Source organism: Nerophis ophidion, linkage group LG14 (assembly GCF_033978795.1).
Source record: "Nerophis ophidion isolate RoL-2023_Sa linkage group LG14, RoL_Noph_v1.0, whole genome shotgun sequence".
NCBI classification, from domain to species: Eukaryota; Metazoa; Chordata; class Actinopteri; order Syngnathiformes; family Syngnathidae; genus Nerophis; species Nerophis ophidion.
This window is the reverse complement of record NC_084624.1, coordinates 32,950,514-32,973,879: the sequence shown is the minus strand read 5'-3', so window position 1 is coordinate 32,973,879 and position 23,366 is coordinate 32,950,514. Positions and strand designations below refer to the sequence as shown.

Genomic DNA, 23,366 nt, shown 5'->3' with positions numbered 1-23,366 from the left:
ACAAACGTTGCTTAGAGTTATGAATGAGGAATCTATACGAGTAGATTGGCTATCGACGGCTAGAAGATTGAACGGCATTCTACTTCCGGTTAAAAGCACTAAATGGAAGGACACTTCCATAGTAGAAATAAAACACACTTTTTTTACTGTTTGATCGTTTTTTGATTTATTTATTTTTTACTTTTTATAGTGTGTGTGTGTGTGACAATCATTGGTACTTTGTTTATATATGCCTGTCACCGTTCTATAAGCCACAGGGTTCAAAGTGTAGAAAAAAAGTAGAGGCTTTTGTTCAGAATTTACGGTAATTATATGTATGCATGTCCTCATGGGTGACCTAGCGTGACAAGGGTTTGATTCCTGGATTAGTTATGGTGAATAGTAAATGATCTGTATTAGGCTGCAATGAGGTGGCGACTTGTCCAGGGTGTACAACGCCTTCCGCCCGATTGTAGCTGAGATAGGCACCAGCGCCCTCCGCGACCACAGAGGGAATAAGCAGTAGAAAATGGATGGATGGATCTGTATTGGGGATGTTCGATAATATCGGACTGCCGATATTATAGGCTAATAAATACTTTAAAATGTGATATCGGAAGTTATCGATAACAGTTTCAAAATAATCGGTATCGGTTTCAAAAATTAAAATGTGTGATTTTATAAAACACTGCTGTGTACACGGACGCAGGGAGAAGTTCATAGCACCAATGAACCTTAAAGGCAGTGCCGGCCCAATCACATATTATCTATGGCTTTTCACACGCACAAGTGAATGCAAGGCATACTTGGCCGTATAAACAACTTTAACACTGTTACAAATATGTGCCACACTGTGAACCCACATCAAACAAGAATGACAAACACGTTTCGGGAGAACATCCGCACCGTAACACAACATAAACACAACAGAACAAAATACCAAAAACCCCTTACAGCGCTAACTCTTCCGGGATGCTACAATGTACCCCCCCCCCCCACCCCTACTTGTATAGCACTTTTTTACCTTCAAGGTACTCAAAGCGCTTTGACACTACTTCCAAATTTACCCATTCACACACACATTCACACACTGATGGAGGGAGCTGCCATGCAAGGCGCTAACCAGCACCCATCAGGAGCAAGGGTGAAGTGTCTTGCTCAAGGACAAAACGGACGAGACGAGGTTGGTACTAGGTGGGGATTGAACCAGGGACGCAATGTTACTATTTCATCATTGATATATAAACTATCAGACTTTGTGGTCGGTAGTAGTGGGTTTCAGTAGGGTGAATGTTGTTTGTCTATCTGTGTTGGCCCTGTGATGAGGTGGCGACTTGTCCAGGGTGTACTACGCCTTCCGCCCGAATACAGCTGAGATAGGCTCCAGCACCCCCTGGCAATCCCGAAAGGGACAAGCGGTAGAAAATGGATGGGTGGATAAGTCTTGGTATTTTATTCTGAAATGTGTCAGTTAAGATACTTTTGTGAGAAGCGGTCTCCGGCGATCCTGAGCATGGATCAAAACACCCAAAACTCGCCAAACATTCCAGACTCAAGTGAGGTCCTCAGTAATACCGTCAACGTTCTCCACCTGTGACTTCTCAACTGCCTGCTGCCAGAGGATCATGTAATACACAAACTGGAGAACTAATTTCATTGTTATTCAAAAGGCTGCGTGCTAGGAGAGCGCCGTGATTCCGCCAGGCCCCTTGACACGGCAGCCCTGCCTGTCCTCAATCAAACGGCTGCAATTAATGGCAAAAATTAGAAACAATCACCGCCTCCCTCCTATTATCCTCAATTAGAGCGTGCTAATCAAGGCCCGATCGCGCTCTGCTGCTCTCTCCAAACTAAATGTCAAACTTCATTATGGCCCGGCGTCGAAATCAAACCCCGCTAACATGCCATCACCTTCACATCGGGAGGCGGAAAACACGGTGCCACGGGAAAAGGCTATCTGTGCATCAGTCGCCTTATTTGTATTTAGTATACATGTAGTTATACCCTGTTTTCTGGAGCACCACAGACACAGAAAGATGAGATAGGATACCACTTGGAATAAATTACCTGGGTGGCCAAAATGATTTGTTAAATGATGCCTTAGTGATTGTGTTGCACATTCACCGGCTGTATTGACACAGAACTGATTCTGCGTTGTTTCGCCATCAACTGGATTAAATAAGTCACTACATTTGATATGCAAATAAAATAAATAGTCTGCAAATATATACTGTGTATATATATATATATATATATATATATATATATATATATATATAGTGGGGCAAAAAAGTATTTAGTCAGCCACCGATTGTGCAAGTTCTCCCACTTAAAATGATGACAGAGGTCTGTAATTTTCACCACAGGTACACTTCAACTGTGAGAGACAGAATGTTAAAAAAATCCAGGAATTCACATTGTAGGAATTTAAAATAATTTATTTGTGAATTATGGTGGAAAATAAGTATTTGGTAAACCATTCAAAGTTCTCACTGATGGAAGGAGGTTTTGGCTCAAAATCTCACGATACATGGCCCCATTCATTCTTTCCTTAACACGGATCAATCAACCTGTCCCCTTAGAAGAAAAACAGCCCCAAAGCATGATGTTTCCACCCCATGCTTCACAGTAGGTGTGATGTTCTTGGGATGCAACTCAGTATTCTTCTTCTTCCAAACACGACGAGTTGAGTTTATACCAAAAAGTTCTATTTTGGTTTCATCTGACCACATGACATTTTCCCAATCCTCTGCTGTATCATCCATGTATCCATTTTGGTATAAACTCAAAAAATCTATCAAAATATTTTTGTATGACTTTGGTAAGCTATGAAGCCGCACCGCTTGATGGATTGTTGGTGCATTAAACATACAAGTATTTTTATGTTGCGTGTATAAGGTAAAACATATTTTCTGACGTTTTATTTCACAATATTAGGCAAAAGCAACTTTTCTTACCATCTCGTACCTGCTGATGTGTATTTGGGATCTGCATAAGTCCTGAAAATGATCACACACACAACGGCATATCCTAAAGCGTCGGTCAGAAAGCGGCTTGAAGATGATCTGTAAAACATAATCCATGCAACATTTTGACCAAAGAACCACCCTTACATTTTATGTAGACCACAAGGAAGTGTTTTACATTAAGGGAAAAAAATAAATACTCCGACTCCTTTAATGCGCCCTATAGTCCGTATATGAGAACAGATCGAAAATAACCTTTCATCGGCAGCGCGCCTTATAATCCGGTGCGCCCTATGGTCCAGAAAATAAAATCCATATATTTATTTATTTTAAACAAATAGCTTTGAAAAAGGAATATAACACGTGCAACATTGGTCAATGAGTCAAATAATAAAGAGGAATAGAAGAACATTAACCATATTTGGTATTGGAATCTCAAAATGACCCCAAGCCTCTGAAATGTTCCTTTTTCTCAGTTCCATCAAGATCGATGTTGGCGAGTAAAACAAACTTCTTTCAGTGCGAGCTGTCTCTCGAAAAGCCAGAGTAGCATTTTTTGGCAAACGTAGTTAGGAACGGCATTCAAACGACACATCAGCTGTATCGGTCACGTGGGTTTTTCTTAAAGTGACACACGTCAGGGTATCAAGGGACACAGTGTCACTCCTTGTGTTTCATAATGTTTCAGTATTGTTCGACTCTTCACTACAATGCAGACATCCTTGAATGGCATCCATGTTCAGCCAATCTTGCTCAAAGTTTGTGTTTATCAGTTCTCTGTGTTTTTATATGGTGTCAGAAATTTCAAGCCAGTCGGACATACGGGGTCAAAATTTGCTGTTCAGTAACAGTCTAGCGTATTTTGGTTATTGTTGTGGGCTTTTTAGTCTGAAACATGCTTAACGATGTCATGTGAAGTGTCACGCCTGTAAGATTATGTTTTGGTTTTTGCCATGTTTGGTCAGGTTATGTTTAGTTTTTTGGACATTTAGTTCTGTCTTGGAACTTCCTGGTTTGTTTTAATCTCCAAAGCAACTCATTCGTTTTTCACCTGTCATGTCACGCCCCTGTCCTCAGTTTTTACACCTACTTGTAAGTATCATTGGTATTATTGAAACCGACAGTTGCCAAGTGTTCAGGCTGGCATCTTCACACACCCTACCCGTGCTGTTCCTACCTTCATGCCCTCGTCCACAGTTCCTTGTCATGTAAGTTTTTGTTTATAGTAAATAGTCAATTGCCTTTGTGCTAAGTCTTTTGTCTATGTCCATTATTCATGCCATTGAGCAAGTGTTTTTGTTTTCCGTTTGTGTTTCATAGCCTAGATTATCATCCGCCAATGAGCGCGTCCTTGTTTTCCCTGTTTTGTATTATAGTGTATAAATAAATTTAAAGATGTACTCACATTCACGTCTCGCTCGTGCTAACTTCCCTCTGCGTCGCAGAAACAACCTCAATCCAAGCCCAAATTTGACAATGAAGTACAAAACCCAAAACCAGTGAAGTTGGCACGTTGTGTAATTGGCAAATAAAAACAGAATACACTGATTTGCAAATCCTTTTCAACTTATATTCAATTGAATAGACTGCAAAGACAAGATATGTAATGTTCGAACTGAGAAATTTGAGTTTAGTAGCAGCAACACATTGCAAAAATGTTGACAGGGTTGCATTTTTGCCACTGTGTTACATGGTCTTTCTTTTTAACAACACTAAGTAAATGTTTGGGAACTGAGGAGACCAATTTTTGAATCTTTTCAAGTGGAATGCTTTCACATTCTTGCTTGATGTACAGCTTAAGTTGTTCAACAGTCCGGGGTCTCTGTTGTTGTATTTTAGGCTTCATAATGTGCCACACATTTTCAATGGGAGACAGGTCTGGACTACAGGCAGGCCTGTCTAGTACCCGCCGTACTCTTTTACTGCAGAGCCACGCTGTTGTGACACGTGCAAACTGTGGCTGCACATTGTCTTGCTGAAATAAGCAGGGGCGTCCATGAAAAAGACGTTGCTTGGATGACAACATATGTTGCTCCAAAACCTGTATGTACATTTAAGCATTAATGGTGCCTTCACAGATGTGTAAGTTACCCATGCCTTGGCCACTAATACACCCCCATACTATCACAGATACTGACTTTTGAACTTTGCGCCTAGAAAAGTCCGGATGTTTTTTTTCCTCTTTGGTCTGGAAGACACGAGTTTCCAAAAACAATTTGAAATGTGGACTCTTTAGACCACAGAATACGTTGCCACTTTGCATCAATCCATCTTAGACGAAATTGGGCCCAACAAAGCCGGCGGCGTTTCTGGGTGATGTTCATAAATTGCTTTGGCTTAGCATAGTATAGTTTTAACTTGCACTTAAAGATGTAGTGACGAACCGTTTGTGCAGCCCTTTGAGATACTAGTGATTTAGGGCTATATAAGTAAACATTGATTGATTGATTGAAGTGTTCTTGAGCCCATGAAGTGATATCCTTTACACACTGATGTCGATTTTTGATGCAGTACCGCCTGGGGATCGGAAGGTCATGGCCTTGCCGTTTACGTGCAGTAATTTCTCCAGATTCTCTGAACCTTTTGATGATATTAGGGACCGTAGATGGTGAAATCCCTAAATTTCTTGTAATAGGTCATTCAGAAATATTGTTCTTAAACTGTTGGACAATTTCCTCACGCATTTGTTCAGAAAGTGTTGACCCTCGCCCCATTCTTGTTTGTGAATGACTGAGCATTTCATGAAAGCTGCTATTATACCTAATCATGGCACCCACCTGTTCCCAATTAGCCTGTTCACCTGTTTCCAAGTAAGCGTTTGATGAGCATTCCTCAACGTTCTTAATCTTTTTTGCCACTTGTGCCAGCTTTTTTTAAAACATATTGCATGCATCAAATTCCAAATGAGATAGTATTTGCCAAAAATAACAAAGTTTACCAATTCGAACGTTAAGTATCTTGTCTTTGCAGTCTATTCAATTGAATATAAGTTGAAAAGGATTTGCAAATCATTGTATTCTGTTTTCATTTACCATTTACACAACGTGCCAACTTCACTGGTTTCGGATTTTGTAGAATCCTACACAAACAAAAACATCACATCGCCGCTATTTTAGTTTTGAGCAACTTTGACCGTCATGTGCTCGCTTTTAATCTCTTCCCAGCCCCCCAAAAGATTGAAATCTAACAGGGTTCGCAGGATCTATGCAAGCATGCGGCGCATTAAGAATTGCTGCCCTTATGAATGCAAGCATTAAAAAAAAAAAAGATCCGTGGTTTAATCAAAAACGGTCCTTAAATATTCAAGAGATGTTCCTACTTGTGCGTCCGCCTTTTGCACAGCGGCTTTTACAAATGAGCACATTTTCTAAATAATATGGAAATGGTTACGCAGGCTAAGACGCATTCATTCTCCCACGAACCATCAATCTTTCCGCGTCTCGGTATCATCGCATTTTGTGTTTAACCTGCAACCTTCGCCAAGGATAATGGAGTGACGGGGGGCTTCATTTAGGTCCACTGGAGTGGCAAAGTGTGAGCGCCCGCCACTATGCAATTATTAGAGGGACATTACGGCGGAGGATAATAGGCACGTTTCAATGTGGGTATTGGTCATAATATTAGGTACAAGTCGGATTCGAGCTCTACTGTGATGATGATTTTAATTGGGACTGTCAGTTACTGAAGTGTCATATTTCGGGTACGGGACCCCAAAAACTCTCGTTTTATAGCAAATCAACGTCGTCCCCAGCACTTTTGCCCAATTCCGAAAATTCCCGAGCCGTCTGAGCTCAAGTCTGCACTCCAAAAACCACCAACCCCCCTCCCCCACGCGACGTTAGCATCTTCAAACCCCCGCTGAGCCCATCCCACTCCTCCAATAGAGCCCCATCTCCCTAAAGGTAATGACTGAATTAGGCCTAATGTTGTACACTGGCTAATGGCGCCGCGCTGCACATTACGGCATGTGCAACCGGCAAACGACAACAGCAATAATCCCTGAGCCTCTTGTCCTCCTGCACTCCACCCCCGGGGGCTGGGACGGCGCTCAGGGAAATGAATGGAGTTTGCCACACTACAATGAGCTTTTGATGGGAAACAATAGAGGAGGCTGCCAGCACCACACAGGGTGGTAAGAGGGGAGCAATATGGGGCCCATCTACCGACCGACCGGCCCTCCCTCCCTTGCTTCCCTCAGGCCCCAACCTCTCCTCTCCCAGATTCATAATGGCATCCGGGGGTTGGGGGGGGGGGGGAAAGGGAAAGTGATGTCAAATGTCAGGAAATCAGACGGATGGCAAGCTGACACCCCCCCTACCATTGTCCCATCCCTCCTATCCCTTTGCCCAACGGTAGCACAGGTTAATATCACATTTATAAAATCACTTACAAGAAACAAAGCCCCCCTTCCCCCTTTTCACTTTCAGACAGTCATATAGCTTCGCCCCGGGGCTAACTTTGGTGTCCATTTGTCCACTGATGGCCCCACACCTGTCTTTTACTCTGCAGAAAGCACCACAGCACAGTCACTCCAGCAGGAGGCAAAGCGAGGTTTTTTTCCTGCCTGTTTTTTTGACGCACATTTCTCATGAATAAAAAAAGCTCTGCGAGGCAACGGGCGATCAGTCAAAAAGTATGCAAATAGTTTGCGATTTGTGGTAGAAGAAAACAAGTGACTCAATATGTTGTCTGAGCTTTATTGACTGTTGCAAGTACGGAGGTGTTTCCAAGGCAACCGATGACTGAAGCTGTGGGAGATGGAGGAAAAGTACATAGTTGTACCTTTTGGGCTTTTTTAAAAATCCTCGTCACTTGACTTTTACAGATTTTGCCTGAATGTTTTTGCTACAAACTTTAAGTTTGAGGTCCAGTAATTAGCCACATCCACATTGTGGTGTACCAAATGACAAATAAATTGATGCCCTTGCATTGCCATTAGTATTTACTCCTGCCCAAGTCCCATGGGTCCAGGGATTGGTAAATGTCAGAAATAAACATTTGTTGCGCGATATAGACAGTATACAAAATCTATTACCGTATTTTTCAGACTATAAGGCAAACTTAAAATCCTTAAATTTTCTCAAAACTCGACATTGCGCCTTATAACCCGGTGCGCCTAATGTACGGAATAATTTTGGTTGTGCTTACCTACCTTGATGCTATTTTATTTGTGCATGGTAAAATGATAAGTGTGACCAGTAGATAGTAGTCACACATCAGAGATGTATGTGGACTGCAAAATGACTCAAGTAAACGACACCAAAATTAGATATTTTCCATTGAAAGTATAGAACATTACACACGGCGGTCAAAAATCTATCAAAATGTTTTAGTACAACTTTGGTAAGCTACAAAGTCGCACCGCTTGATGGATTGTACTGTGCTTCAACATACAAGTATTATTATGGTGCATGTATAAGGTAAGACTTATTATCTGGCGTTTTGTTTCGCAATGTTATGCAAAGGCAACTTTTCTTACGTTCTGGTACCTGCTGATCTGTATTTGGGATCTGCATAAGTCCTCAAAATATGCGCGCCTCCGCCTTTGTAGTCTGTATCGACAACGGAGTCGATAAGCTTCTTCTTTTTCTCTATCTGCTTTTGATGGGACATTCATCCTCAGCTGTTGCCATTTCTAATGTGAATTAGTGTAAAGTTCTTACTTATATCTGTCAGTAAACTCGCCATGAAATCGCTAAAACATACCGGTGGAGTGAGTTTACATTATTCACCCAAGGAACTTTAGTTTTTAGGGAGTTCCGGTCGGACGTTTTTTCACGGGACACATTTCCGTTATACCAACTGTAAAGATTAGGGATGTCCGATAACATCGGCCGATAAATTCTTTAAAACGTAATATCGGAAATTATCGGTGTCGGTTCTAAAAGTAAAATTTATGACTTTTTTAAGTGCCGCTGTACAGAGTAGTACACGGACGTAGGGAGAAGTACAGAGCAGTTGCGTCTCCCAGACATAATTGCCAGCCCTCCCGATTTTCCCTGGAGACTCCCGAATTTCAATGCCCCTCCCCGAAAATCTCCCGGGGCAACAATTGTCCTGAATTTCTCCCGATTTCCACCCTGACAACAATATTGACCGGCACTGCAATTGCGTGCCGGTCCAATCACACAATATCTACAGCTTTTCACACACACAAGTGAATGTAAAGGATACTTGATCAACAGCCATACAGGTCACAGTGAGGGTGGCCGTATAAACAACTTTTACACTGTTACAAATATGCGCCACACTGTGAACCCACACCAAACCCATTCATCCATCTATTTTTTACCGCTTTTTCCTTTTGGGGTCGCGAGGAGTACTGGAGCTTATCTCAGCTGCATTTGGGGCGGAAGGCGGTGTACACCCTGGACAAGTCACTATCTCAACACATGGCCCCCACACCAAATAAGAATGACAAACACTTTTCGGGAGAAAATCCGCACCGTAACACAACATAAACACAAAAGAACAAATACCCAGAATCCCTTACAGCACTAACTTTTCCGGGACGCTACAATATACACCCCCCGCTAACCCCGCACTCCCCAACCCCGCCCACATCAACCTCCTCATGCTCTCTCACGGAGAGCATGTCCCAAATTCCAAGCTGCTGTTTTGAGGCATGTTAAAAAAAATAATGCACTTTGTGACTTCAATAATAAATATGGCAGTGCCATCTTGGCATTTTTTTCCATAACTTGAGTTGATTTATTTTGGAAAACCTTGTTACATTGTTTAATGCATCCAGCGGTGCATCATAACAAAATTACGCATAATAATGTGTTAATTCCACGACTGTATGTATCGGTATCGGTTGATATTGGAATCGGTAATTAAGAGTTGTACAATATTGGCATATCGGATATCGGCAAAATAAGCCATTATCGGACATTTCGACTAAAGATACTAAGTATATTATCAGTATATTGCCGATACCACACTAATTAGATTGACATTTTTTCTAAATTACAATATTGTTTTTTTTTGTCATTGTTGTAGGGATGTGCAAACTCCGGAAATAAGAGCCAATAGTAGTTTTGGCCTTTGTTTAGTCATTTTGCACTATTGACTTAAAATAAAATGTTGTATGTAAAAAAAGAAAAAAGGAAATAATATACATTTTCTAAAGTTTGTCCTACTTGGGGGGAGCGAGGGGCTGGAGCCTATGAATAGAACTCAGGTCCTATATAACAGTGGTTCTCAAATAGGGGTACTTGAAGGTATGCCAAGGGGTACGTGAGATTTAAAAAGAAAAATTCTAAAAACATCAACTATTCAAAAATCATCTATAAATATATTTATTGAATAACACTTCAACAAAATATGCATGTAAGTTCATAAACTGTGAAAAGAAATGCAACAATGCAATATTCAGTGTTGACAGCTAGATTATTTTGTGGACATGTTCCATAAATATTGATGTTAAATATTTAATTTTTGGTGAAGAAATGTTTAGAATTCATGAATCCAGATGGATCTCTATTACAATCACCAAAGAAGACACTTTAAGTTGATGATTACTTCTATGTGTAGAAATCTTTATTTATAATTGAATCACTTGTTTATTTTTCAACAAGTTTTTAGTTATTTTTATATCTTTTTTTCCAAATAGTTCAAGAAACACCACTACAAATGAGCAATATTTTGCACTGTTATACAATTTAATAAATCAGAAACGAATGACATAGTGCTGTATTTTACTTCTGTATCTCTTTTTTTCAACCAAAAATGCTTTGCTCTGATTAGGGGGTACTTGAATTAAAAATTTGTTCACAGGGGGTACATCACTGAAAAAAGGTTGAAAACTTCTGCTATATAATGTACCATTCATAATAATAATAATTCATAATAACATCCCATTCGTATTAAATGATATTGTCCTACCACCCTTCTGTGTTTTTGTTGTATTACAGTTTTGATCAAAAATGGAATACTTCAATGATGTAGAACATTTTAAGTATGAAGATTGGTTGAGCAGATTCCCCATTTAAGAACACACCCCGTTAATAACTCTAATAAACACACATGCTTACCCTGAATCCAAAGTCTCTACCTATCTCCAATGCTCGGTTGTCATGCCCTCAGTCTCCTTTGGAATAAATGTGGCTGAGAAGTGGAAACAGACTGATGCGTCCGGTGTGGCACTGAGCTGAGTGAATGAAAAAGCGACATAAGTGTGGAATGTACTGTACTTTGACGGACAGTAATGGTGCAATTTCTGATTTTGTAGCAGCATTATTATTGCTAACGTGAAACATAACTCTTTTCCTATCTGCCCCCCCCAGCCAATGGAACAAGTGACCAGTCCAGTTGCGGTGCGGGCAGCGCCACCAGTCCAAAGCTTGAGCCGCCTCCATCGCCACACGCCAACCGGAAGAAACACAGACGGAAAAAGAGCACGGGCATCACCAAGCCAGATGGTTTATCCGCAGGCAATGAAGGTAGGCCGCAATGGCGATGACAACTCATCTTGGTGTAACGTTTAACAAAAATGGGTTTGTCACTGGTGTGTGATTACAAAGTTGTATGACTGTTAGTATACCGCCTGCTATGCTCATAAAACAAATGGCGCAGTGCAATGGTCCTTCCCAAAGTTGTGTTACCTCGGTCTAAATGGTCGGATCCATGAGGCTCAGCGGGGGAGTGGCAGCCAGCTCTTCAGCCAATTAATAATGATCCTGCCGCACAAATGATGAATGGAGCGCTCTAATTGGACGCCATTGTGGAAACACTGAGACGCATCTCGGAGGCCATAAAACTGATGTCAGAGGAGCGGCGTGATCAATCAACAAGATTGATACCCTGGGAAACAACAATGGCATTGACGCCTCATAAATGACGCTTAGCATTTATAATCATTATTAAAAAAAGAAAAAAATCCTGGCTTCTGACAGCTGCTCTTTAAGGTTTGAATGGGGGTCTGTTGACCACATAGGCCATAGTGATCATCACCCATGCTTTTATATTCAAAGTATGCGCTGAGGTCAACATTAACAATTTGGAAGGTTAAAGGGGAACATTATCACAATTTCAAAAGGGTTAAAAAAATTAAAAATCAGTTCCCAGTGGCTTGTTGTATTTTTTGAAGTTTTTTTCAAAATTTTACCGGTCCCCGAATATCCCTAAAAAAAGCTTTAAAGTGCTTGATTTTCGCTATTTGCGATGCGACTATCCATTTCCCTGTGACGTCATACAGTGCTGCCAATGTAAACAAACAACGGCAAATACCACAGCAAGATATAGCGACATTAGCTCGGATTCAGACTCAGATTTCAGTGATTTAAGCGATTTAACAGATTACGCATGTATTGAAACGGATGGTTGGAGTATGAAAGTATTGAAGAAGAAACTGAAGCTATTGAGCGAATAGCTATTGACGCTATTCATAGCCATAGCATGGCCGAATAGCTGCGTTAGCATCGCCGGTCAAATGTGCGGACCAAACGATCAGGACTTTCGCATCTTGTGACTTTGGAGCCACTTAAATCTTTCGATTGGTAAGTGTTTTTTTCGCATTAAATGTGGGTGGAAGGAAACGTAATATAGTTGCAAATGCATCTGCAGGTTATCCATACATCTCTGTGCCATGTCTGTCATCGCCGGTAAAATGTGGAGAAACTTTGGTACATTCAATGGGGGTCTGGCGGCAGACACTTTCGCATCTTTGGGCCAGTGGTGCAACTTGAATCCCTCCCTGTTAGTGTTGTTACACCCTCCGACAACACACTGACGAGGCATGATGTCTCCAAATTTCCAAAAAATAGTCGAAAAAATGGAAAATAACAGAGCTGAAACCCGGTGTTTGTAATGTGTTGAAAATGAAAATGGCGGCTGTATTACCTCGGCAACGTCACGTTCTGACGTCATCGCAAAAAGAGCGATAAACAGAAAGGTGTTTAATTCGCTAAAATTCACCTATTTAGAGTTCAGAAATCGGTTAAAAAAATATATGGTCTTTTTTTCTGCACCATCAAGGTATATATTGACGCTTACATAGGTCTGGTGATAATGTTCCCCTTTTAGATTTGGTTGTTGTTTTTTTTGGGTCGATGATAAAACAGCAGGTTTGTATATCAAAATTTAACATTATTTGTAGTGCTTACCTTTGTTGCCTTGACATTTACTGCTACAAGAGGTTAGCAAGCTACGATGCATGTTTTATTTATTTTACTGGTAAGCCTACTAATTCATCAACGTCAGTCCCCTGGGCTACTTTTCGGAGACTAACCACTTTCCCTGGTGTAGTGGTTAGGATTCGGCGCTCTCGACACCGTGGCCCGGGTTCGATTCCCGATCAGGGAACTACACTTTCTTTACCATGAATTGATTAATGTGGACCCCGACTTAAATAAGTTGAAAAACGTATTCGGGTGTTACCATTTAGTGATCAATTGTACGGAATATGTACTGTATTGTGCAATCTACTAATAAAAGTTTCAATTAATCAATCAATTTCCTTGGTATAACTTAGGGATTCTCAACTGTTGGCTCCCGACTCAAAAGTTGGTGACGGACCCTCTTTCAGTGTGTAACGCGTCGAAATGTGACAAACCGGAACGAGGCGAGTCTTGAACAGCTCTTTTACTACTACTACCACTACTCAGTGGCCTAGTAGTTAGAGTGTCCGCCCTGAGATCGGTAGATTGGGAGTTCAAACCCAGGCCGAGTATTACCAAAGACTATAAAAAAAATGGGACCCATTACCTCCCTGCTTGGCACTCAGCATCAAGGGTTGGAATTGGGGGTTAAATCACCATAAAATGAATCCCGGGCGCGGCACTGCTGCTCTCCTCTGCTCCCCTCACTTCCAAGGGGGTGAACAAGGGGATGGGTCAAATGCAGAGGACAAATTTCACCACACCTAGTGTGTGTGTGACAATCATTGGTACTTCGATCTCCAGTTGGAAGGCATTCTTACTCGTGCTAAAGTGATTTGGTTTCAGGAGCTCATAGAGTTTTTGTCAGCTGTCGGTATGACAAAATGCATTCTTTAAGTATTCGTGTGGGGATGACCAATTTGGAATGCCACTTGTCATTAAGGGGTGATCAAAACACAAACACTGCTCACTTCGATTCGGTCACTGCAGCACTTTGTATTTAGTTGGCTAGGTGCTAACAGTATAAACTAGTTAGTGCGGGTGTGTATCTCTACCTTAAGTGGCGATCCGATATGAATCTCGATAAATTGGTTACCATTAGATTTACTATCAATACTTTTTAAAATATTCCGATTCGATGTTGATGTAAGTTTTGCATGGGGAAAAGAAAATTAAACGTATCATGTCAGAACAATGTCATGTGTTTATTTTTAAAATGGACAAGAGTGGAATGGACTTAATTGCCATTGCACTTAAAAGTACATCGAAATGTGTTTTCAGTACAAGCTGTCTAAGAACAGACTTTCAGTATATAGGTTTCACAGCAGCACCGCTTGTACGTTTTTGAAATGAGTGTGTTACGTGCTTTCATGTCTCCAAACATCCCCCCAAAAAAGCTAGTATTGTCGCTAGTCACTTTTTAGAAATAAAGTCACTAAGAGGAATTGGGAAAATTCTATATTTTGCGAGAAAGTCTCCAAGTTGACAACACTGTGCCAAGTTGTGTATGAAAAATAAAGATGCAAAGACCCGCCTTACGTTGCTTCTGATTGGTTTACATTGCGTGGTATTCTTGTATTATGTCATTAAAGAAGTCTCGCAAGATTACAGCGGGCGTATTTTGTATCAGAGCTAAAATCAACCAATGCATGACTTTACAAGCGTACATCGACCGATCCATACTACCGTATTTTTCGGACTATGAGTCGCAGCGTGTTTCATAGTTTGGCCAGGGGTGCGACTTATACTCAGGAGCGGCTTATGTGTGAAATTGTTAACACATTACCGTAAAATATCAAATAATATTATTTAGCTCATTCACGTAAGAGACTAAACGTGTAAGATTCCTTGGGATTTAGCGATTAGGAGTGACAGATTGTTTGGTAAACGTATAGCATGTTCTATATGTTATAGTTATTTCAATGACTTTTACCCTAATATGTTACGTTAACATACCAGGCACCTTCTCAGTTGATTATTCATGCGTCATATAACGTACACTTATTCAGCCTGTTGTTCACTATTCTTTATTTATTTTAAATTGCCTTTCAAATGTCTATTTTTGGTGTTGGGTTTTATCAAATACATTTCCCCCAAAAATGCGACGTATACTCCAGTGAGACTTATATATGTTTTTTTATCTTCTTTATTATGCATTTTCGGCAGGTGCGACTTATAGTCCGCAGCGACTTATACTCCGAAAAATATGGTACATATAGATCTATCCACAGGCTCACCAAACAATCTATTCATATCTCTAAAGTTAAAATCAGTTATCGAACTGATTCATTTTTACACCCCTACGAGTTAGGATTTTTTTGTGGGGTTTAAAAAAATAAGAAAAAACTTCTGCTGTTAGTTATGTCACATACATACAATTAAAACTTCCATTTGCGTCATACAAACAGTATCTGGATAGATGGACAACGTAACGATAGTTTTAGCATAACACATGAGGTTTCCTGGCAAGTCCTCTTATAGCATAGAGCAGATGTTCTCTAACTTTTTTCACCAAGTACCACCTCAAAAAACACTTAGAAGGCCAAACTATTAATTAAAACAAGGCAGAGGTTTTATTTAACAAGTATATTTAATATTTTCTTCACATTCCGGCCGGAATGAGAATCAGCACCTCCAAATCCGAGTCCATGGTTCTCTCCCGGAAAAGGGTGGAGTGCCATCTCCGGGTTGGGGAGGAGACCCTGCCCCAAGTGGAGGAGTTCAAGTACCTAGGAGTCTTGTTCACGAGTGGGGGAAGAGTGGATCGTGAGATCGACAGGCGGATCGGTGCGGCGTCTTCAGTATTGCGGACGTTGTACCAATCCGTTGTGGTGAAGAAGGAGCTGAGCCGGAAGGCAAAGCTCTCAATTTACCGGTCGATCTACGTTCCCATCCTCACCTTTCGGTCATGACCCAAAGCTCATGACCGAAAGGATAAGATCACGGGTACAAGCGGCCGAAATGAGTTTCCTCCGCCGTGTGGCGGGGCTCTCCCTTAGAAATAGGGTGAGAAGCTCTGCCATCCGGGAGGAACTCAAAGTAAAGCCGCTGCTCCTCCACATCGAGAGGAGCCAGATGAGGTGGTTCGGGCATCTGGTCAGGATGCCACCCGAACGCCTCCCGAGGGAGGTGTTTAGGGCACGTCCAACCGGTAGGAGGCCACGGGGAAGACCCAGGACACGTTGGGAAGACTATGTCTCCCGGCTGGCCTGGGAACGCCTCGGGATCCCCCGGGAAGAGCTAGACGAAGTGGCTGGGGAGAGGGAAGTCTGGGTTTCCCTGCTTAGGCTGCTGCCCCCGTGACCCGACCTCGGATAAGCGGAAGAAGATAGATGGATGGATGGATTTAATATTTTTTGCCACTGAAACATTACACACAGTTTGAACAGTAACACTGTGTATGAATATTTAATTCATAATATTTGCTTGAAACAGCAAATATTATGAATTATGTATGTGATTATTGAACATATTTTTTTATGTACACAGTAAAAAAAACACATATGTAGATTTTACAGCGAAAAAATATAAGCTCATTCACCAGAATTTTGCTGTGAAAATGTTTTTACATCATTTTACGGCAAATGGAAAAAAAATAACACTTTAAATTCTGCCGTAAGAGCTGCCACGTTTTTACCGTAATTTATAGTTTTCCAGCTGCGGTAAATATAACAACAAAAACTGGCAGCTCAAACGACAGACTTTTCAATTTCCAGTAATGTGCTATAAAGGCCACCGTAAATTTTACTGTAAAATCTTTAAATGTTTACAGTGTACAATTCGTTGGATAACTTCCTTTGTAATCAGAAGTCAAACGTTTACTTTTATTTTGCCAAAAAAAGTGTTCCAGTATTGGATACTATAAAAGTTTAAAATGTATGCAAATTCATGCAGGGCATACATTTTTTTCTGTCAAAATGTTAAAAAATAATAAATTGTTTAAAAATATATATAAAATGTGTGTAAAATTTTTAAAATGTATGCAATTCCCTGCAGTGCATACATTTTTCTGTCAAAATGTAAAAATAAATAAATATATAAGGTTGTGCAGTGATGCATATTATTTGCAGGCGTTTGTGGGCCATATAAAATGATGTGGCGGGCCAGATCTGGCCCTCGGGCCTTAAGTTTGACACGTGTGCACTAGATGGGGCCCGCGTACCACTAGTGGTGCGTACCACAGTTTGGGAATCACTGACATAGAGCATAACAAAATGTACCTTTATTGCAAACTTCCAAGTTCCACTATGCTTTAAATGTCTCTCTAAAGCATCATTTTATTTATTTTAAACCAATTTAAATGTGTTTATCAAAAGGCGCCTCGTCCTATAGCGCTTCCATTTGCGCCGCCACATCTGCACAACGGACACGCTGCTTAATATCTTGTGCTCCGTCAGAGGCGTGCGATGTAATGAACTTCTCATGTGCTTAAAGAGTGATGCAGAACGTACGGCGGGACAAGTGACAGCCACCGTAATGTGTTTCGCAGCCGCTACACCACCCACACCTCACCCACAAAATCGGTGCTCGCCGTAAACCCACTGGAAAATTGCTGGCCGAAAAAGAGTTGTGTCCATGCGGTGGTAAGGGGGCGGGTGGGCTCTTCTTTGATTAATGCACGGTGTCAGCGGGCATCATTAATGGGTCTGTACTTGAAAGAAAGTGTGGCAAATACTCATTGGTTTAGATGTGGGCACCATTCATCCTCGCTTCTTGGTGTCTGGCACTCATACTGCGTCACAACATTGACGTGTTTACCTTTGTTTGTTGTACTACTGCAACTTTGTTGACTTGGTGTATTATTTTGACTCGTTCATTTACATAATATTCTAGCAAAGTGGTGGTTATCATTTATAACTGTGAATAAGATCGATCGGATTGATAATGCCTACATTGTATACAGCAGTGGTTCTCAAACCACAAGTGGTACACCAAAGAATCAATTATCCATCCATTTTCTACCGCTTATTCCCTTTTTTTGGGGTCGCGGGGGGAGCTGGCGCCTATCTCAGCTACAATCAGGCAGAAGGCGGTGTACACCCTGGACAAGTCGCCATCAATCAATTAAGTGATTTATTTTCCTACATTAAAACACAGTGTAATGTTACTGTCACGATCTGTTACCCCGATCGAGTTTTGTTTTGTTCAGTTAAAGACTCCCTTAGTTCGGTTTCAGCACCCTTGGGTTTGTGTTTTCTTGTTTGCCATGGGTGCTGATTATTTTCACCAGCCTCTGTTTGGGGCACTAATCAGAGAGCAATTTATTCCTGCTTTTTGCCACAGTCAGTCTGGCTGTGTCGTTTGCTTCATGCAACAAGTTACATTTGGTTATTCCTGCGATTCTTGATTGTTGTTCCTCTGCTATACTTTGCCATAGCTTCCCATGCTACCGGCACGCGTTTCTGTTTATTTCTTGTATTCTTGACTGATTTATGGAAAATAAATCCTCTTCCTACCTGCACGCTGCCTATGGAGTTCCATCTGCATCTTGGAGAAACGATCCGTGCAAACTTCTAAAGGCTGAGTTGGCCACATGCGTGGAGAGCACCTTTTAGCTCTTATTTCCAAAATTGTATACATAACTCCATCTATCCATTTTCTACCGCTTATTCCCTTTTGGGGTTGCGGGGGGCGCTGGCGCCGATCTCAGCTACAATCGGGCGGAAGGCGGTGTCTACCCTGGACAAGTCGCCAGCTCATCGCAGGGCCAACACAGATACATAACTGAATTGGGGTATTATGTGGACACTTATACTGCCATCTGTTGGTGTCAAAAGAGTATAACATACAATGGAATTTGGGAAAAAAAGTGTAAAAATGAAAATTAGCATGTCACTAAACATGAAGTACACATTTGTTACTTATGGACTAAGTACATCATATCAAAAGATGATTCTTAGGTTTTATTCTAGTTATGGTCCAATAAGCCCAAATAGCAAAGAGAAATAAAAAAATAGCATGTAGACAAACAGCTTGGCCCTTAAGAGGTTAACATGCAACCCCGCCATAACAGTTACAGTGCCCAAAACTGTTAAATATTATCCATCCATCCATCTTCAACTGCTTATCCGGAATCGGGTCGCGGCATAGGATAGGATAGGATAGGTCTTTATTGTCATTGCACAAGTACAACAAAACTTTGTTTTCAGCACAAACCTGTTCAAGATTAGACAAACAAAAAGTGTACTGGGTTACAGAACAAGAACGCTGATGGGTCGCCACAAGGCGCCCGGTAAAAGATGGGAAAAAGGTAAACGTTGGGGAAGGATGAGTAAAAAAATACAATCCAGACTGGGCTCCTAAGGGGGCCCAGTTCGGAGTGAGAAAAAACCTCCATAGCAAAGCACATATACATATTACAACATACATCTCGAGATATCTAGCAACAGAGGGAAGGTAGTTCAAGGTCATGGTGGTAGGCCGCAGCTCTCAGGCGCTGACCATCCATTCATCACCCCTACGGGATTTGCGTCGAGGGCGTTGGGTTTGGGGGGGGTGGCTGGGTGTATATTTGTGTGTGTGTGTGTGTGTGTGTGTGTGTGTGTGTGTGTGTGTGTGTGTGTGTGTGTGTGTGTGTGTGTGTGTGTGTGTGTGTGTGTGTGTGTGTGTGTGTAAGCCCGTAGTGTGTCTCTGTTCCGCGGCCTTGATGGATTGTGCCGTCTCGTCCAAAGTCAACAACAACAGGTGTGTGTCCATGAGAGACAAGAAGGGAGTTTGTTGTGTCTTCGCTGCGCTGTTCTTAAGGAGAGTCTGGAAGCCAGGGAAACAATCCAAGTTAGAATGATTTTGTATGCGAGTGAAAATAAAATTTGCTTTTCACTCCAAATTGTTTATGACTGGTCCTCAAAACCTGCGGGGTAGACAGTCCGATGTAATCCACAGTTCTTTCCGCATCCTCCAATCATTTGTGGCAGCTTTGGGGTACTTTGAACACTGCCAGCAACTTCCAATTTGTCGACAAACCAGAGCAACGCTTACTCCAATCAGCAGATGTCCTATTGTCATAATTCCGAATAGGTGGATATCTTCACGTCCTCGACAGAAAAGGGTCGCCATGCACGCGGCACTCCTTCTTCTCCCAAGAGTCCGTCGTGTGTCCAGCAACAACCGCTTCGTCACATCAGCAGGTTCCCCCAAACCCAAGATCTTGTCAATTTTGTTGAGACCAGTTAAATAGTTCCAATGTTTAGATTTGGAGAGCAGTGCTAAAAGAGGCAACAAGAAAGTTAAGACAAAACAAAGAAGCAAGCAGGAGAGATAAGGGAGAGGAAAGGGGGGAGTCCACCCTTGTTAAGTGCCAGAGAGAAACAGTTCCAGCAGAGACCCCCCAACTTCCTTCTCCAGAGCAACATTAGCAACTTCCTTCTGGGGGATCCCGAAGCGTGTTGATAATTATTGTTAAATAAAACTCCTGTCCTGTTTTTAATGAGTACTTAGGCCTACTAAGCTACTGTAGCTCAATGTTGGCCGGTACAGATGTTACATGGTGAGCCAAGTTTTTTCTGAGGTGGTACTTGGTGGAAAAAGTTTGAGAACCACTGGTCAACAGTGTTTATGTGCGAACAAGCGTACCATAGGCATTCATTGTGGGGATTTAGAAACTAAATCAAACAACAAACAACATGTACCGAATTTTCCCAACTATAAGGCGCACTTAAAATCTTTTATTTTCTTAAAACTTGACAGTGCGCATGTAGAACATTACACGGCGCTCAAAAATCTATCAATATGTTTTAGTACGACTTTGGTAAGCAATGAAGCCGCACCGCTTGATGGATTGTACTGTGCTTCAACATACGAGTATTATTATGGTGTGTGTATAAGGTAAGACATATCATCTGGCGTTTTGTTTCGCAATATTATGCAAAATAAACTGTTCTTACCTTTTAGTAATTGTTGATCTGTCCGCCTTTGTAGTCTGTCCCGACCCCGTAGTCGATAAGCTTCTTCTTTTTCTCTATCTTCTTGTCATGGAACATTCATCCTCTGCTGTTGCCATTTCTATTATCAAGTAGTGCAAAGTTCTTACTTATAGCTGTCAGTAAACTAGCCATGAAAGGGCTAAAACATACTGGTATAGTCAGTTTACATTATACATTCAAGGAACTTTAGTTATTAGAGAGTTCCGGTCGGACGTTTTTTCCCGGGATACATTTTCGGTCTTGTTGCACTAGTGAGCCACGGATGAGGAGATGCTACTCCGTTATTGATTTAAGTAAAGTCGGAATGTCATTTAAACAGTTAGCTCCATCTTTTGACACTTCTTCCACCCCCGTCCTTGCACGCTACAACAAAGATGACGGGAAAAAGACGCTGGCGAAGGTGAGCCACATAAAAAAGACCACCCAGAAAACGGCACATCCTGAAGCGACTGTCAGAAAGCGGCTTGAAGATGATCTGTAAAATATAATCCATGGAACATTTTGACCAAAGAACCACCATTATATGGTATGTAAAACCACAAGGAAATGTTTTACATTTAAAAAAAAAAAAAAAAGACTCATTTAATGTACCCTGTAATCCAGTGCGCCTTTTGTATGAAAATAGACCTGAATAGACCCGCTCATTGGCAGTGCGCCTCATAATCTGGTGCACCATATGGTCCGGAAGATACGGTACATTTGTGCTTACATTTGTTCCCATAAATTCAATTCCAATCCATCAAGCACACTTGCCTGCGTTCCAGCTGCTATAACTCTCCGAGTCTCACAAAGAAGCAAAAATAGTCGACAAGGGTTTTTGGTGCTCATATTTCCAAACTGTCTTCAAACTACTGTTGTCCCGATAACAATATTTTAGTACCGGTACCAAAATGTATTTTGATACGTTTCGATACTTTTCTAAATAAAGGGGACCACAAAAAATGGCATTATTGGCTTTATTTTAACAAAAAAATCTTAAGGTACATTAAACATATGTTTCTTATTGCAGTCGAAAAACAATTTTGTCCTTAAATAAAATGTGAACATACAAGACAACTTGTCTTTTAGTAGTAAGTAAGCTAACAAAGACTCCTAATTTAGTCTGCTGATGTATGCAGTAACATCATTTTATTTTGTCAGAATTATGAGGGACAATCTGTAAAAAGGGATTTTCGATTCACTTGTTCATTTCCTTTTAATATCTGCTTAGTTTCTCTTTCAACATGTTCTATCTACGCTTCTGTTAAAATGTAATAATCACTTATTTTTCAGTTTTTTGATACCTTAGATTAGTTTTGGATGATGCCACAAATATAGGTATAGCTCCGATATCAAGTAGTTACAGGATCATGCATTGGTCATATTCAAAGTCCTCCTGTGTCCAGGGACATATTTCCTGAGTTTATGAACATAATATACATTTTTAAAAAAGGAAAAAAGATTTTGTGACATAAATATAGATGTAATCATAGCAGTATAGATTAGATACGCTATTGTACTTTGTATCATTACAGTTGATATAAGGTTTATATCCACCCATGGCATTTTTTTACATTCAGGTTGCTAGCTTGCTATTAGCGGTTAGCTATTATATCTTCCTACGGTGTGTAGTGAAGCATCTTTAGTTATTCCTCGTCCTGCAGGGATGATACTTGTAGGAAACGTACTTTATTTGTGGCCATGAAGACGAGGATTAGTGATTTAGAAGTAGCTAAAACACTGCAAACTACTCAGTGGCCTAGTGGTTAGAGAGTCCGCCCTGAGATCGGTAGGTTGGGAGTTCAAACCCCGACCGAGTTATACCAAAGACTATAAAATGGGACCCATTACCTCCCTGTTTGGCACTCAGCATCAAGGGTTGGAATTGGGGGTTAAATCACCATAAATGATTCCCGGGCGTGGCACCGCTGCTGCCCACTGCTCCCCTCACCTCCCAGGGGGTGATCAAGGGGATGGGTCAAATGCAGAGGACAAATTTCGCCACACCTAGTGTGTGTGTGACAATCATTGGTACTTAAACTTTAACTGGACGTTCGCCGCTAGCTAGCTAGCTAGCTAGCCATGTTTTTAAACATCTCTTCTTAAGGGTGTTTTCGAGTTATAGCTTCACCTTTATCGATAGTTTTTAGGCCAAAATGTGTCTCTGACCGCCTTCCTGCCATCACTGTGTGGGTTGCCAGGACCATGGACGCACGACACCTCGTAGCAGGGTTGACATACATTTATTGTTTCAATAAATGGCATCTGTGTGTCCCAATCGGGCGCGCCACTTTCTAGCGGGCCCCTGGCTGCTCGTCTTTGCGCACCTTTCGGTGGCCGGGTGTTGCGTCGTTCGCGGGGGCTCATGTCTTTTTTGGTCTCTTGTCGCTGGTGTTGTTGCCGTGGTTTCCTACTCCCTA

At 41.4% G+C, this 23,366-nt stretch overlaps 1 protein-coding gene across 3 annotated transcripts in view; it reads left to right on the top strand.

Moving 5' to 3' along the window:
* agap3 (ArfGAP with GTPase domain, ankyrin repeat and PH domain 3) overlaps positions 1 to 23,366 on the top strand; it is a 414,103-nt gene that overhangs the window by 314,467 nt on the left and 76,270 nt on the right. For all 3 annotated transcript variants that reach the window (XM_061920474.1, XM_061920475.1, XM_061920473.1), the window contains exon 13: positions 11,234 to 11,389. In XM_061920474.1, coding sequence (XP_061776458.1) covers positions 11,234 to 11,389 — 156 coding nt within the window. The remainder of the gene's footprint in view (positions 1 to 11,233; positions 11,390 to 23,366) is intronic.